The 13,300-nt window shown below is 37.4% G+C and overlaps 1 protein-coding gene across 4 annotated transcripts in view; it reads left to right on the top strand.

The window, feature by feature from the left end:
* The window catches only part of LOC122832458 (membrane-associated guanylate kinase, WW and PDZ domain-containing protein 3), a 67,675-nt gene that overhangs the window by 36,049 nt on the left and 18,326 nt on the right, over positions 1 to 13,300 (top strand). For all 4 annotated transcript variants that reach the window (XM_044119275.1, XM_044119285.1, XM_044119256.1 and 1 more), the window contains exons 4-8: positions 1,942 to 2,061; positions 4,375 to 4,539; positions 7,259 to 7,451; positions 10,969 to 11,039; positions 12,023 to 12,184. In XM_044119275.1, coding sequence (XP_043975210.1) covers positions 1,942 to 2,061; positions 4,375 to 4,539; positions 7,259 to 7,451; positions 10,969 to 11,039; positions 12,023 to 12,184 — 711 coding nt within the window. The remainder of the gene's footprint in view (positions 1 to 1,941; positions 2,062 to 4,374; positions 4,540 to 7,258; positions 7,452 to 10,968; positions 11,040 to 12,022; positions 12,185 to 13,300) is intronic.

Raw genomic sequence — 13,300 nt, forward strand, 5'->3', positions numbered from 1 at the left:
GTTTGATTCTTGTTCAGGATTATAAATTTAGTATAAAACTAAATGCTGGTTCCAGGTGTTCTGGGTTACTAAGTAGATGGCACTTTCTAAGTTTGTTCTACAGGGAGGTAAGGAAATTTCATTTGTATTTCACAAAAATAGTAAATGAAAATAGTGACTCATCAGTGCTTTGCAGTTAATTTTTCCAATTAAATATATAAGTTATCTGAGCTTATAATTACCAAGTTCCCACTCGACAATCAGTTTAAGTAAAAATATTTTGCTAGCAAGTGCTAGCGTTACTTTTCAATTAGGAGTGAACCAATTACAGTTTTCTGGGTGATCACTGATCACTGATCTTTTAAAAAGCTTAACTTGCTGATTCCGATTTTGACCAACGCCAATTTTCTTTGTCTGAAATGTTGCTCAATATAGCAATAAAGTTGAGTTGACAACAGTGGGTCACTATTGTTAATTGCAGAAATAACTTGGTGGGCTGGCCTGTAAGTCAAACATTTCTCACCGCACAGCAAAAGAGGACAGTGGTTGATTCTTAGACCTTTGCCAAGCTAGATAAGATCGGATAAGATTGGCTTCACCGATCTTCCAAAGTTAAGGAAATTGGAACCGATAAATCGGTGCACCCCTACATTCACTTTGAGTCCACGTGTGCTTCTGTATCAAAGAATATTGATGAGGTTCTGTTTGTGCTTTTGACCTAAACATCAATCACCCCAATAATTTAAAAAAAATCCTGTAATGTGAAAATGTGTGGGAATGTTTGCAGCAGGAAGCATGTTAATATCAAAGCGCTGGACAAATTTAACTTGGGCTTGTGGAGGTTTTGGCGAGAAACGGACTGCGAGTGCTGGGCAAACCGCTGGCAAAAGCCCAGAGGGCAAACAGCCAGAGCTGATTGCAAAGTAAACACACTTTGTGCTGCAGAGGGAACAGGACAGAGTGATGGAGGAGCTGTCCAGAGTTTGGAGTCTCCTACCTGTGAGAGCTAGCTGCAGTGTGTGAAAACTGCTTCCCGTCTTAAGCTTGTGCGTGTTTGTGTGTGGGTTGCATGCTCAGTGCAGTCCTGCATGTGTCATTGTGGCTGCGAGAGCTGCTCCCAGGACAGCAGTGCATTAATCACAGGTTTTATAGGGTAGCCGGGTGTGACTTCATCCTGCTGGACACACACACACAGACAGACGTCACATGTGGTCCTCCAGGGGAAGGACAGAGATTTGTCTTTACTTTGGAGCGATTCAGACTGAAGGAAAGGCAGGATGTGTTTCAAGGTTACGATGGTTGCTCTCCATTTCCAATTTGCAAATTAAAACTACTCCAGTAGCTTAATGGGAAACATAAAAATATGATATATTTCACACTGCATGCCTGTGCTTGCATACAGCTGTGTGGAGATCTGCAGTGTTGAAGTGAAGCAGTGAAAAAAAGATCCTATGTTGTGCAGGATGCCTCACCCTCGCCACTTTCTTCCAGGCCAAGGTCAATGTGAATTAATTATGATGACAGATCGTTGATCATCTAAGTGCTCCACCTTTGCAACGGTGATAGAAACACTTTAAGACTTTCCCAGCGTCTCATTAATATTTGATCCACTTCGTATTGATCTGTTCATTATAAGGAGGCCTTGGTAAATGCTCGCTATTATTACACAAAAGGGCAAAGTTTGGTTTAACAGTGGCTGCTCTGTTGAAAATAAATTACAAAACTGACTTTAAATAATGCCATTTTGGCTTAACTGGGTGTAATTTGTACATTTTTGCATCATTTCTCAAAACTTGATTATTTATATTTTGCTGATCTGCAGTTTGTCTGAACGCTGAGCTTAGATTGATGACCTTTGATTGGAGGAGAGGGGTTTGATTAACTGATACATCATCCGTGCCACAGCTGATTGTATATGTAGCCTCATCGCTCTGATGTTTGACATTGTCTCCTTTATCACAGGTACGACCAGGCAGCCCAGAGACGGGGAAATCTCAGGGGTGGACTACAACTTTGTCTCCATTGAGGAGTTTTTCTCCTTGGAGGAGTCCGGAGCGCTGCTCGAGAGTGGAAAATTCAAAGGTTAGGGTAAAAAAAAATCTGAAATTTTCTTCATTGCAACAACATTTAAAGATTACAGGGATTCAGATCCAAGGAAAATGTTATTTTGCTGAAACCACATTTAAAAAAATGGAGCAACAGTTAGCCAAAATATGATTTAACACAAGTGGAAGATATATATTTTGCAGATTAGATTTCTTCTTTATCAAATTTGCTTGATTTCCTGTTGTATTACACTGCAAATTCAAAATCTTACCGAGTTTTGTAGGCCTACACTGCAAAAGTATTACCAGGTATCCTAGTATTTTTGTCTACTTTCTAGTGTAAATCATAGAAAACCTGAAATAAGACAAAACTAACTTAGAAGTTACGTTTTAGCAAGAGGCTTATTTTAAGTAAATAATTCCTTAATATTGATTAAAAACTGCTTGTTCTATTGGTAGATTTAACTTATAACAAGACATTTTTCCCATGTTATAAGTTAATTTATCTGCCAATAGAACAAGCACTTTTTCATCATTATTGGCTTAAAACAAGGTCCTATGTCTTGCTGAATAGTTACTTGTAAGTTAGTTTTGCTTTATTTAAATTTCATGAAGATGTTTGAACTAGAAACTAGATCAGAAATACTTGGTCATATTTTGTGTTTTTGCACTGAATAAGATAAATGTGATACTTAGCATCTATTAAATAAAATAATCATATTTAAAAAATTTTATTAACCCAAATAACCCTATTTCTCTATATATCAAATGTTGCTGATTGATTATCTGTATGAAATTACCAAATAAGCACAATAACAAATGAGATTCACTGAGTCAGCAATTGCCAGCTAATCAAAATCCATTGGTCGGCATATATTTCTGACATCAGCTGCTGCTCAGCTCATATTTCGGTTCTCCTGCGAGGGTCAGAGCGATGCCTCTGATTAAAAAACCTCCATACATTACCATCCATAATTTATGAGTTTAATGGGACCAATAAATGTCATCCTCACCTGTCTCACATCTGACATTGACATGCACATTGCTATCAGTGTCAGCAGTATCAGCCGCGCTGTAGCCTCCAGAAGCTGCAGTAAATGGTGACGGCTGGTGACCTTGCTGTTTAGCTCGCTAATCTAATATTTCCCCTCAACCCATTTGTATCCCTATGAGCCAAATGGGAGGGAGGTGGGGGTGGTACGGATAATGCCATTTTGTTTTTAGAGGCGGGAGCAGATGGCTATAACAAAAACAGCGTACCATCCCAGGTGATACATAATGTACGTGTAACACGTCTATGTTCGTCTCAGCTCCAGCAGGTTGATTTCACGACAGACGCACTCAAGTTTTCTGCATTTATTCAAACAAAAGAGAAAATCAAAAAATCAGTCCAGCAGCTTCTGCTTCACAGTTACAGACAGCAGCAGAAAAAGTGGCAGCTAATTGTGATCGTATAGTGGTATTTAACATAAATTTACATTATTAATCCACGTAACTAATCTCATTTTTAAAATAAATAGCAATGAATATATATTTTTGTTACAGAAAATAAATTCACACATGTAAAGACTATCACATGTCTTAACTCTGTACCAAAAATTAAAACATGCCCAACAAAAGAAGAAATTAAGTTGGTGGTTAACGTCAGTCCAACAGCTTTTGCAGCTATGCATTAAATAAAGTATAATAAAAAAAATCCCTAAAGAGCAATTGTTCCCAATGAGGAGTTAGTAGGAGGTAACAACCATTTAAAAGGTAGTTAGCATTAGCAGCAGTTAGTAGCAGTTAACAGTTGTAAAATTAAACATAGCTAAAATGTATAACATTAGTAACGATTAAAAACATATACAAAATGTGGCAAAATTGCTCAGGAAACACTGTACATGATTAAATTTGTCTAAAGCATCTGTTAAAATATAATACTTGTAAAGAAAGCACAGAGCAACAGAAAGAAAGGGGGAGGAGCTGTCGGTTACTGGTTGCTGTGGTAACCACCAACTGCCAAGAGCAGCACCAATAAAAATGTCTGGAGAAAACAAAATCAATTCAAAGAATAAATAAACAAATTTTCACAAACTTCTCATCTGTAACATTGTTAAAATAAAGCCTTGTAACATACGTACACGCTGTATTCTGTAAGTGTGTATAATTGCTTATGAATTCAAAGTGTTGTGGATTTAAACGTATGCCAGTTTCTTGCTTCTTAACCAGCTTTCATTTGCAACAATAGTTGATTTGTGAAGTTTTGTTCCAAAAGAATGTATATCAGCCCCGAAATATGTATTTTTATAACAGATTCATGTGCTTGTTTTAAAGCGAGGTTTCCTTGTCCTGCCCTTGTTTATTACAGGGAATTACTACGGCACACCTCGTCCTGTTCACATAGGTCCAGAGAGTCCCCCCATCACCTACCAGGAACACCGTAACCTGCTCAGAAACTTCCGCACACGCAGCAAATCCCTCAGCAACCTGGAAAAGTCTGCAGACGAAGGCAGAAACAGCGAGGACGACTTAGGCAAGAGTTGCAAAGCTAAATTATGCCATAAGTACTACTGTAAAGAATACAGAGGCTGATCAATTCTTCACTTTGCACAACTCGATAAGTCACATTTTATTGTTCAGAGCTCAAACATACATGAGTACAGAAGATATTGTTTGTTGCAAAGCTCTGCACAGTATCCAGTGTCCCCCTATCTATAGCACGAGTCTCTGATCCCCAAATTAATCAATCATTAGCACAATTAGTATGCTGAAAAGTCTCGGTGGAGCTGTGGCCTCATTGATTGTTGGATCACCTCCAAAGGAAGGTCGTTTTGTTTTAGGATCCCTAAAACAAGCAACGACTAAGCAGATAGGTTAGCATAAAAACTGAGCCAAAGCATTATAAACAGTGAAATTATGATCAGATGGCTAGACTTACTGAAATAAATGTATTAAATTCACCTTGCCAAGAAATAAATTCAAATATATTGAGTTTTTGTCATCCAAAGAGCTTATAGTTATTTTTCATTTGTGACAGAATCAGAAGCTGATTAATCATAAGTGTTGACACAGATCCAGTTTTATAACTTTAGGAACAGTCAATACAGAAAAATTTCACTGGACGTGAAAATCTTGCTTTTAAAATACAATGAAAGTAAAAGCATGGTTAAAATAATTCATGGACAGCTACTAATGACTCAATAAATACCAAGATAAAGCAGTACTGTTGTTCCTACACTGCAAAATACACAAACTTTTACAAAGTATTTTAGTCTAGTTTCTTGTGCAAATATTTTATTAGACTTGAAATAAGCTTGTTTTAAGTCATTAACTTCATAATATTGATTTAATATGTAATGTCTATTAAAAACATCTTGGGAAAACAACTTCAGTCGCCCTGCTTAAGACTCCTGTCCCTCACTTTCGATGTCCGTTCATGGCGCCTCGAATAATTAAGTGACGTAGTTAATAAGCGTCAATTCAGGAAGGATAACTTATAAAAACAGACCTTCCTGTAATATTTCTAATATCGCTTTTATTTAGTTGATTTCACTTTAAAAATTGTCACAGGGTGCTGCGCGGTCGGTTGCACAAACAGACAAGGATGCAAACCAAACTTGTCATTTTATTTTATAACTTTTAATGAGGAAAGATACGGCGGCGATGGATAGGAGCCGTTAATCGTAATGGGTAGCAGCTTTCCATCACAATGGCTGTCAGCCCTCGATGTAATCGCGGATTTGCAGCGAACACTTTATACGAGGTAAGAAGATAAACGTTCATATACTTTATAAGTAAGTATGATTATAAAGACGTCAAATTTCACATTATGGAGAAGGTAGTCGTTGGTAACCATGGAGATAATGCCTCACCGTCATGTAGCCTAGCATGCATGGGAAAAATTGGTTAGCATCTCGTCTTTTGTACGTTTTTAAGTCTGATCCGGTGTTCAAGGGGAAATGCCGTTTATGACGTAGGGACAAAAATCAAGTGGTGTGAATTCAGGAAAAGTCGGTAATTTGATCAACACGTCAGGAGGGAGGAGGTATGGTTCGGTTTCTAAGCTAGCGGTTTCAAATGTTTGTAAAAGCCGCCATCTGTGAGCCCCAACCGGGTGTGTTACGTTCACAGACAAATTAGCTGGACTGGAACAAATTGAAGCCATGAATAAATTGACAAAAACAACTTTGGAAAACAATTTTTGTTGCTCTGTTCATTACTCTCGATCCCTCACTTTCATTATGGGTCCTCCAATAATTAAGTGATGTAGTTGCAAACGGTCAATACACCTAAGCACCATGACAGAGAGAGGTTTGACTGACCCAAACACCAGATTATGTTTGCAGGTAGCAGTAGTCACCCCACTGTTGCCAACTCAGTGATTTTCTTGGCTCAATTGGCAATATGTCAGACAAAAAAATCGGAAGGTCATGTTTCTTAAAGATCTGCAATTGGCCAGAAAACTTCAATTTGTGCACCACTAATTGCCGTTATATTTCTTGAAAATGGTCTCAAAACAACAATATTATCGTTTATCACAATAACTTCTGGGACAATGTATCTTCCGACAAAATTTGTTATGGTGACAAGCCTAATTATGAGTCGAGAAGAGCACATAGGGTGAAGTTAACGAAAGAAGCAGCATCACAGGGAGGTGGTTTTGGCAGGGAGGGAGGGGAGTTTTGAGGCATTAAGTCAGACTGCTGCAGAAGGAGAAGGAGAGAGGGAGTTGGAGTGGGTGGAGAAAAATGCAGGCAGGCAGACGTCCAGATAATTACAAAGAAAGATAGCGCTCCAAACAGTCAGGTAGGTTCGGCTGGCAGTCGGGACCAGTGGGGGTGAATGCAGGAAGGAGTCTGAAAAGAGAGTCATCCAACACTCTGACCTCTGCTGAGTCATCTTTTCAAGTCTAACTTTGTGGGTGGATTGCTCGGCGGTACTTGTCATGTGCAGCAGGACTCTGGGTGGCCCCAGTGTCCGAGATCTCGCCGATCTATGTTGGAGCTGAAAGCTGAAGGACAGCTACAAGGACAGTTAAGGAGGAAAAAAATGCTGATTTTTCATTCTGCTTGTTGTGTGACACGCATGGCCACACAGTCTTACTCCTCAGTGGGCAGACAAAAGTGGCAGAGATGCTGACTCTCCATGAGGTGTCAGAACAAACATAAAAACATTTTGCTTGCAGAGAAACTTTTTTATTTTTGTTGGATATGTAAGTGTTTGTGTTTAAACTTTTATTATTATCATTACAGGTGGCTCTGCAGGAGTAAGCATTCCTATTGGCCACCGGTCCCCCGGTCGGCCCCGGGCATCCAGCAGCGGAGGCGAGGGTCATGGCGTAGAGAATGGGATCATCGGCAGCAGAAGAGGTGCCAGAATTAGAGGCATGATGCCCGATCACTGGGAACAAGCGTTCAGTGACCCTGGAGAATCACTTTACATCGGGTAAGTGTTTACTAAACAACCTGGCACAGGAAAAGTCTAAACAATATTTATTTATTTTACCTAAGGAATGAGACCAATAAAAGGCTTAGTTTGGCCTAAAGGCTGTAAAAACAGCCTTTTAATGACAATTGTTGACTAAGTTGAAAGGTTATTTCTTATATTTTCTTAATTTATTCTATATTTACACAAATCTTACCAAGTATTTTAGTGCAAATATCTTAATGAATTTTAAATAAGGTAAAACTAACTTAGAAGTAAGTTTTCAGGAAGAAATAGAAACATTGGTGAAAAACTACTAGTTCCACTTTTAACATGGAAAAAGTGAAATAATCTGCCAGTGGAACTACTACTTTTTCATAAATATTGTTTTATTGACTTAAAAGAAGCTCCTATATCTTCCTTAAAATTATATTTGTCTATTTCTAGTGCACTAAGATATTTGTACAAGAAACTTGGCCAGCATTACTTGTTAATAGTTTATGTTTTTGCAGTGTAGCAGATAATTTACATATTGAGAGACATGAGGTGGACAGGTGCAAATAAATGACTACCATTGTGTTTTTGTGGTGTAACATTAAAACCTAGAAGATGTTTTGCTGTTCCAAGTTGAAGCATACATAAAAATCTTTAGGTCTTTTTGGAATTTCTCCTGATTGTTCTTCCTCGTGCACTTTTCTCTACAGGTATTTTTATTGGTTTTGGATCTGAAGGATATAGATTAAAACTGAACCAGGCTCATTTTTCATTTTATTATCAATTTCTTCCTGCTTAAAGACCAATTTGCAACTAATAAAGAAATTCCAAAAGGTCTTAATATCAAATGTTATGGCACTTTAAAGATGTTATGATGCTTAGGCCTCTGAAAAGGTCAGATTTTGGAAGAGAAACAGGCCCACAGCATCACAGGTCTTCCTCCCTACCTAGGAGTAAACACAAGGGCATATTAGGGCATATTTTGTTTTAGATCCAACTCTCATACAATGTTTGTTGCCAAACAACTACATTTTAGTTTTATTTGAACAATTCACACAGTATAAATTTGTCATCAGTGACATCTTTTTTATTTATTAGAACCTAATTTAGTTTTATTCTAGTTTTAGTTTTAGATGAAATTTAAATGAAATTTACTGTAACTGAATTATAATGTCGCAGCGGAATGGATTTTTAGGTACAACAGGTGTTTGAAAAGAGCTCAAGTCTTTTTGGCTAAACTCACAAGTTAAATTTTTGCGTGATAACTTCCTCAAACCTAAGTCATTATTTCGTCCTGCAGCATAAATAAGTAAATTCTGGGGATGATTTTTTTTGTCCAAGGAAGGGGACTTAGAAGGTGAACAAGATTAGCTAACAAACCCAAATATAAACAACTATTATTGAGTCAAATAACACAAAATTATAAGACCTAATAAAACTAGAGAGTATGTAATCATAGATTTCTCATCTAAAATACTGAAAATGTTCAACTATGAAAATCTCCCTTAAATCTCTGAACACAGAGATGATAATGCAATGCTAACATAACATGATTAATAATGGAACAATGTGAAAAACCCTGAATTAACATGCCCTCCAGTAGTGAACACAGCATGCTATGCTGAAATGTTACATCACAGTTTTTTAATAAAGTCTTGTGTATTTTTCAATATATACATGAATTTCCCCCTATTTGTTTTTAAAACACACTGATACTGCTTTCTTATCCTTATTTCAATCATTTACCATCAAAAGTGAATGCTTAATCCTAACCTTGAACCAAAATAATCAAATTGTACTCAAATATTAACCTTCACATCTTCAATTTTCTTATAAATGCAATTTGTTTTCCAAATTTATAACAAGTCCTCTGTAAGTTTGTTCCTACCAGGATATAAAACCACTTTCACACACACACTTGCACACATCCTGTTGTCTTCCTGGTCGTTAGAAACACAGCATCCTTCCTCTCTTCTGGTGCCCTGTGCATGCAGCCGGGTTGATAACCATGGACCATTTGGCTGATCCAATGGAGCCTTGGGTGAATCACGAAGGAAAAGGGATTGGCTGCATATTAGTGTCTTTTTTTCTCTCAGAAATTCTTAACACCAAGTAAGTTCAAGTAGTTAGTATTTAGATGTTTTTTTCCCATTAGTATTTTAGCTGTTAGCTAGAGGTAATGTTGTTGTCTTTGATTTTGTTTTGGTTTAGCAGCAGTAATGTAGAATGAAAACACATGATTTAAATTAATTATTATAAAATTGGAACACAGATGTATTTGGAATATAAAAAAATGGTTAAACATGATCTAAAATAAAGTTTAGGGGTCTAGGAAGGATATTATTATTATTTTTTTAAGTTTTCCATGAATAGCTGGAGTATAATTCACTGTAGTTCCATGTAGTCAATAACATAATAAAAAATAACAATAATTATATTGTAATTTTGGTAGCTGATATCTCTGGATGCTAAAGTTTTAGTGGAAAAAGCTGTGGTGCAAACTGAAGGACCTGTTTGTTGATTCTGGTGAAAATGGGTTCTGTTGTCCTCCCCACATGGTGGACTGGTACCAGATTATAATGTTCTGGGAAAATTATCATCAATGCAATAAGTTTCCCATATTATCAGTCAAATAATATGCCAGTAGAACTAGTATGTTTTCATGAATATTAAGTAATTATTTACTTATAATAAATTCCATCTTGCTGAAAAGTTACTTGCAAGTTAATTTTTGTTTCAGTATTCAAAGATATTTGCACTATCTTTGTACTGGACCAGAAATACTTGGTAAGATTTTGCATTTTTGCAGTGAAAGCACTAAAATACAAAATGGAATTTGCATAAATGGACAGATGTATTTTTATAACAAGGAGCTCATATTCTTACATGTATGTTTTCCGGGTGTTATTTTCTTTATTTTAAATTTTTTGAGCTTTTTTCAGTACATGGCCTTTAACCCCAAGTTTCCTACCAGTTCATATATTTGAGTATTTGTGCTTTTGTGACTGTGATTGGATGAATGTTTCTCCTCTTGCCTAATAACTGCTAGAGATTAGCATCAACTAACTCACTTGTTCTTTGGTTACCTAGCAACCCACTCACTCTTTGGTTACTTAGCAACAACCTGTGGAGTAACTGCCACAGCAGCAGTTTAAAGTTCTGCCACTTTCCCTCCTCATAACTGCTTAAAAAAAGTTTTTACCTGGCAAAAATGAACAATGAATTTTAATTAATATGAGTTACAACAATATTTAATTTGTAACTGGGATCAATAAAGTATTTTTGAATTTAACTCAAAAGATGAGGGAGGGCTGGACAATATGGCTGAAAAATGTATCACGATATAAATGTTTCATATCGATTGATATTGATAATTATTGATTAGTTTTTTGGTTTTAAACACCTGAAATACTGCTAAGCTATTGATGTGACCTTTCCTGTTTTATCCACAGTTTCCACTCCACAATTTATTTTTTGTCATTTATTCAGTATCATAATTTGACTAAAACTGGTGGCTCTTCTTCTGCCTGTTTTTCTACCCAAGGCGCAGCCCGAGGAGGACCAGCTGGCTGGGCCCTCGTCCCTCAAGCAGAGAGAGCAACTACAAAAATGAATGTGAGGGTCTTTGTTTCTTCTTTGTTTTCCTTTCCTGCCCCTTCTCTCTCACCATGCAATTATCAGCACACGATCAACATATTTAACAGTTGAACATGCTAAATGAGGCCACAAATTTGTCATGCACGGAAGCCGCAGACACAGCAGGCTTGTTAGAGTCAAATGAGATAGAATGAGCTTTTGGCCGAACAGTGGCATGTAAGTGATTAACGCCTAAAGCTCTGAGCTGCTGGAGAGCGGCCAGACCTGCTGCACAGGCTGGCAGGGTCAACATGGGGAGAACATGTGACTGGCATCCATGCAATCTGCCCGTTTCAAATAAAAATGTCATTCATGATGTCTATCTGTGATCACAGCAACGTTAAAAAAAAAGAACTAATTCAAAAGCATTGCTTTGCTTCCCTCTGCTCAGTCAAGTGTAATGCCCTTTCTGTACCAGCAGAAGGCAATATTGCATTCATTTTGATCTGCGTGTTAAAGGGATTTTGATGATTTTTATTATCTGTTGCTGTAATATCACACATGTCTAGATAAAGACAACACATGCTTACATTATAAGAGATGAACTAGGGGAATACGCCCAATCTAAAACACATTTTGCAGATTTTTCTGATGTGATGTAACATTTAAAAATAAATTTAAAAAATGACCTACATCACTCTGCAGAGCTTGGTAAAGCAAATGGATTATGTTGCCAAATTTAACTTAGCAGACAGTCAGTAATGGATTCTGCTTTTAAAGCAATCTCTCTACCATATGCTTTGGGTTGTGTAGCATTTCGTTAAAAGCCATCTGGCGATTGGTTCGTACTGTTAAACTCCTTTTTTCCTCTCTACTAAAACCTGCCACTTCCAAGCATTTAGTTGTGTATGAAAAACCTTGGACTGTTTCCACTTTTTTTGTCTCCTGTCTGCTGTGCTTCTCTCATTAATCAATCTTCTGCCTCTTTTTTGTGTTTTTCTCTTTACTTTGTTGATCATCAGGGTTCACGGACCTGCCTGAGGATCTCAGGGGTTTCCCTGTCCATGCACACTTGATCAAGGGCTCCAGAGGGTTTGGTTTCAACATAGTTGGAGGCAGCCGGCCAAGAGAGTTTCTCCAGGTCTACAGTGTGACGGCAAGTGGCCCCTCCACTCTAAAGACAGGTAAACACTTTAGAAATGAAAATAATCTTATTTATTTAGTTCTGGGTTCCAAATTGAATTTTTTTCAATCACTGTAAAAGAGATTTTTGCTTGTATTTGTAGAAAATTTTGACCTGTTTACTACTGAGGTCTACCAAAAGCTACCAGCAATTTGAATCCCAGCATGTTCAGTTACAGAAAGACATAGAGAGCCGGAAAAAAAAAATTAAAAACATAGAGCTGTAGACGATATATCTTTGCAATACATCGTCTTCCTGGCACGTGCGAAAATCTCGATCTCTGTCACTCTTTTACAGACTGTAAAAGACTTACAGTTTGTACAGGCTGTCAACCTGTCATAGAAAATACAGTTGTCTTTGATTCTCTGGCTTTTTTAAAATAACTCCTCAGTGAATTTGAACATGGCTAACTTTGAGAGGTTTTTTAGTCTGAAACATCATCCACACTGAAGGGTGTTGTCAGCATGATCTTGTGATATTTGAGAAATATTTCTTTTGTGAAAGCTATTGAATTGGCATATCTGCAGACTGTAGCTATTATTACTTAAGTCATGGAAATGTTTTCTGTATTTGAAGAAACAGTAGGGCAGGACGACATGCTTGAAAAACGTATCATGATATTAGGGTTTCATATCAGTCGATATTGATCATTATAATTTAGTTTGTGTTGAAATATCTGAAATGCTATCTGTTTTATCCATAGATTCCTTTTGAGATGCTCTAGTCCAGTGTTTCCCAATTCCAGTCCTCAGGCCCCCCTGCCTGCATGTTTTAGGTGTTTCCCTACTGCCACACACCTGGATTGAATCTTTGGGTGATTAACAGGCTCCTGCAGTACTTGGTTTCTGCAGAAGATGTCATGCAATCATTTGAATCAGCTGTTCTGGTATAGAGGCACATCTAAAACATGCAGGCAGGGGGGCCCCCAGGACTGGAATTGGGAAACACTGCTCTAGTCGTTTTATTCCTTTCACTCCACGCCGTTCTTTCTTATTCTTAAGCAGTTATGAGGCACAATAGCAAAACCTTGAACTGCTGCTGCACAAGTTACTCAAGAGATCGTTGCTAGGTAACCATAGAATAAGTGAGTTGCTAGGTAACCAGAGTGAGTTGATTC

This window comes from Gambusia affinis, linkage group LG01 (genome assembly GCF_019740435.1).
Source record: "Gambusia affinis linkage group LG01, SWU_Gaff_1.0, whole genome shotgun sequence".
Taxonomy (NCBI): Eukaryota; Metazoa; Chordata; class Actinopteri; order Cyprinodontiformes; family Poeciliidae; genus Gambusia; species Gambusia affinis.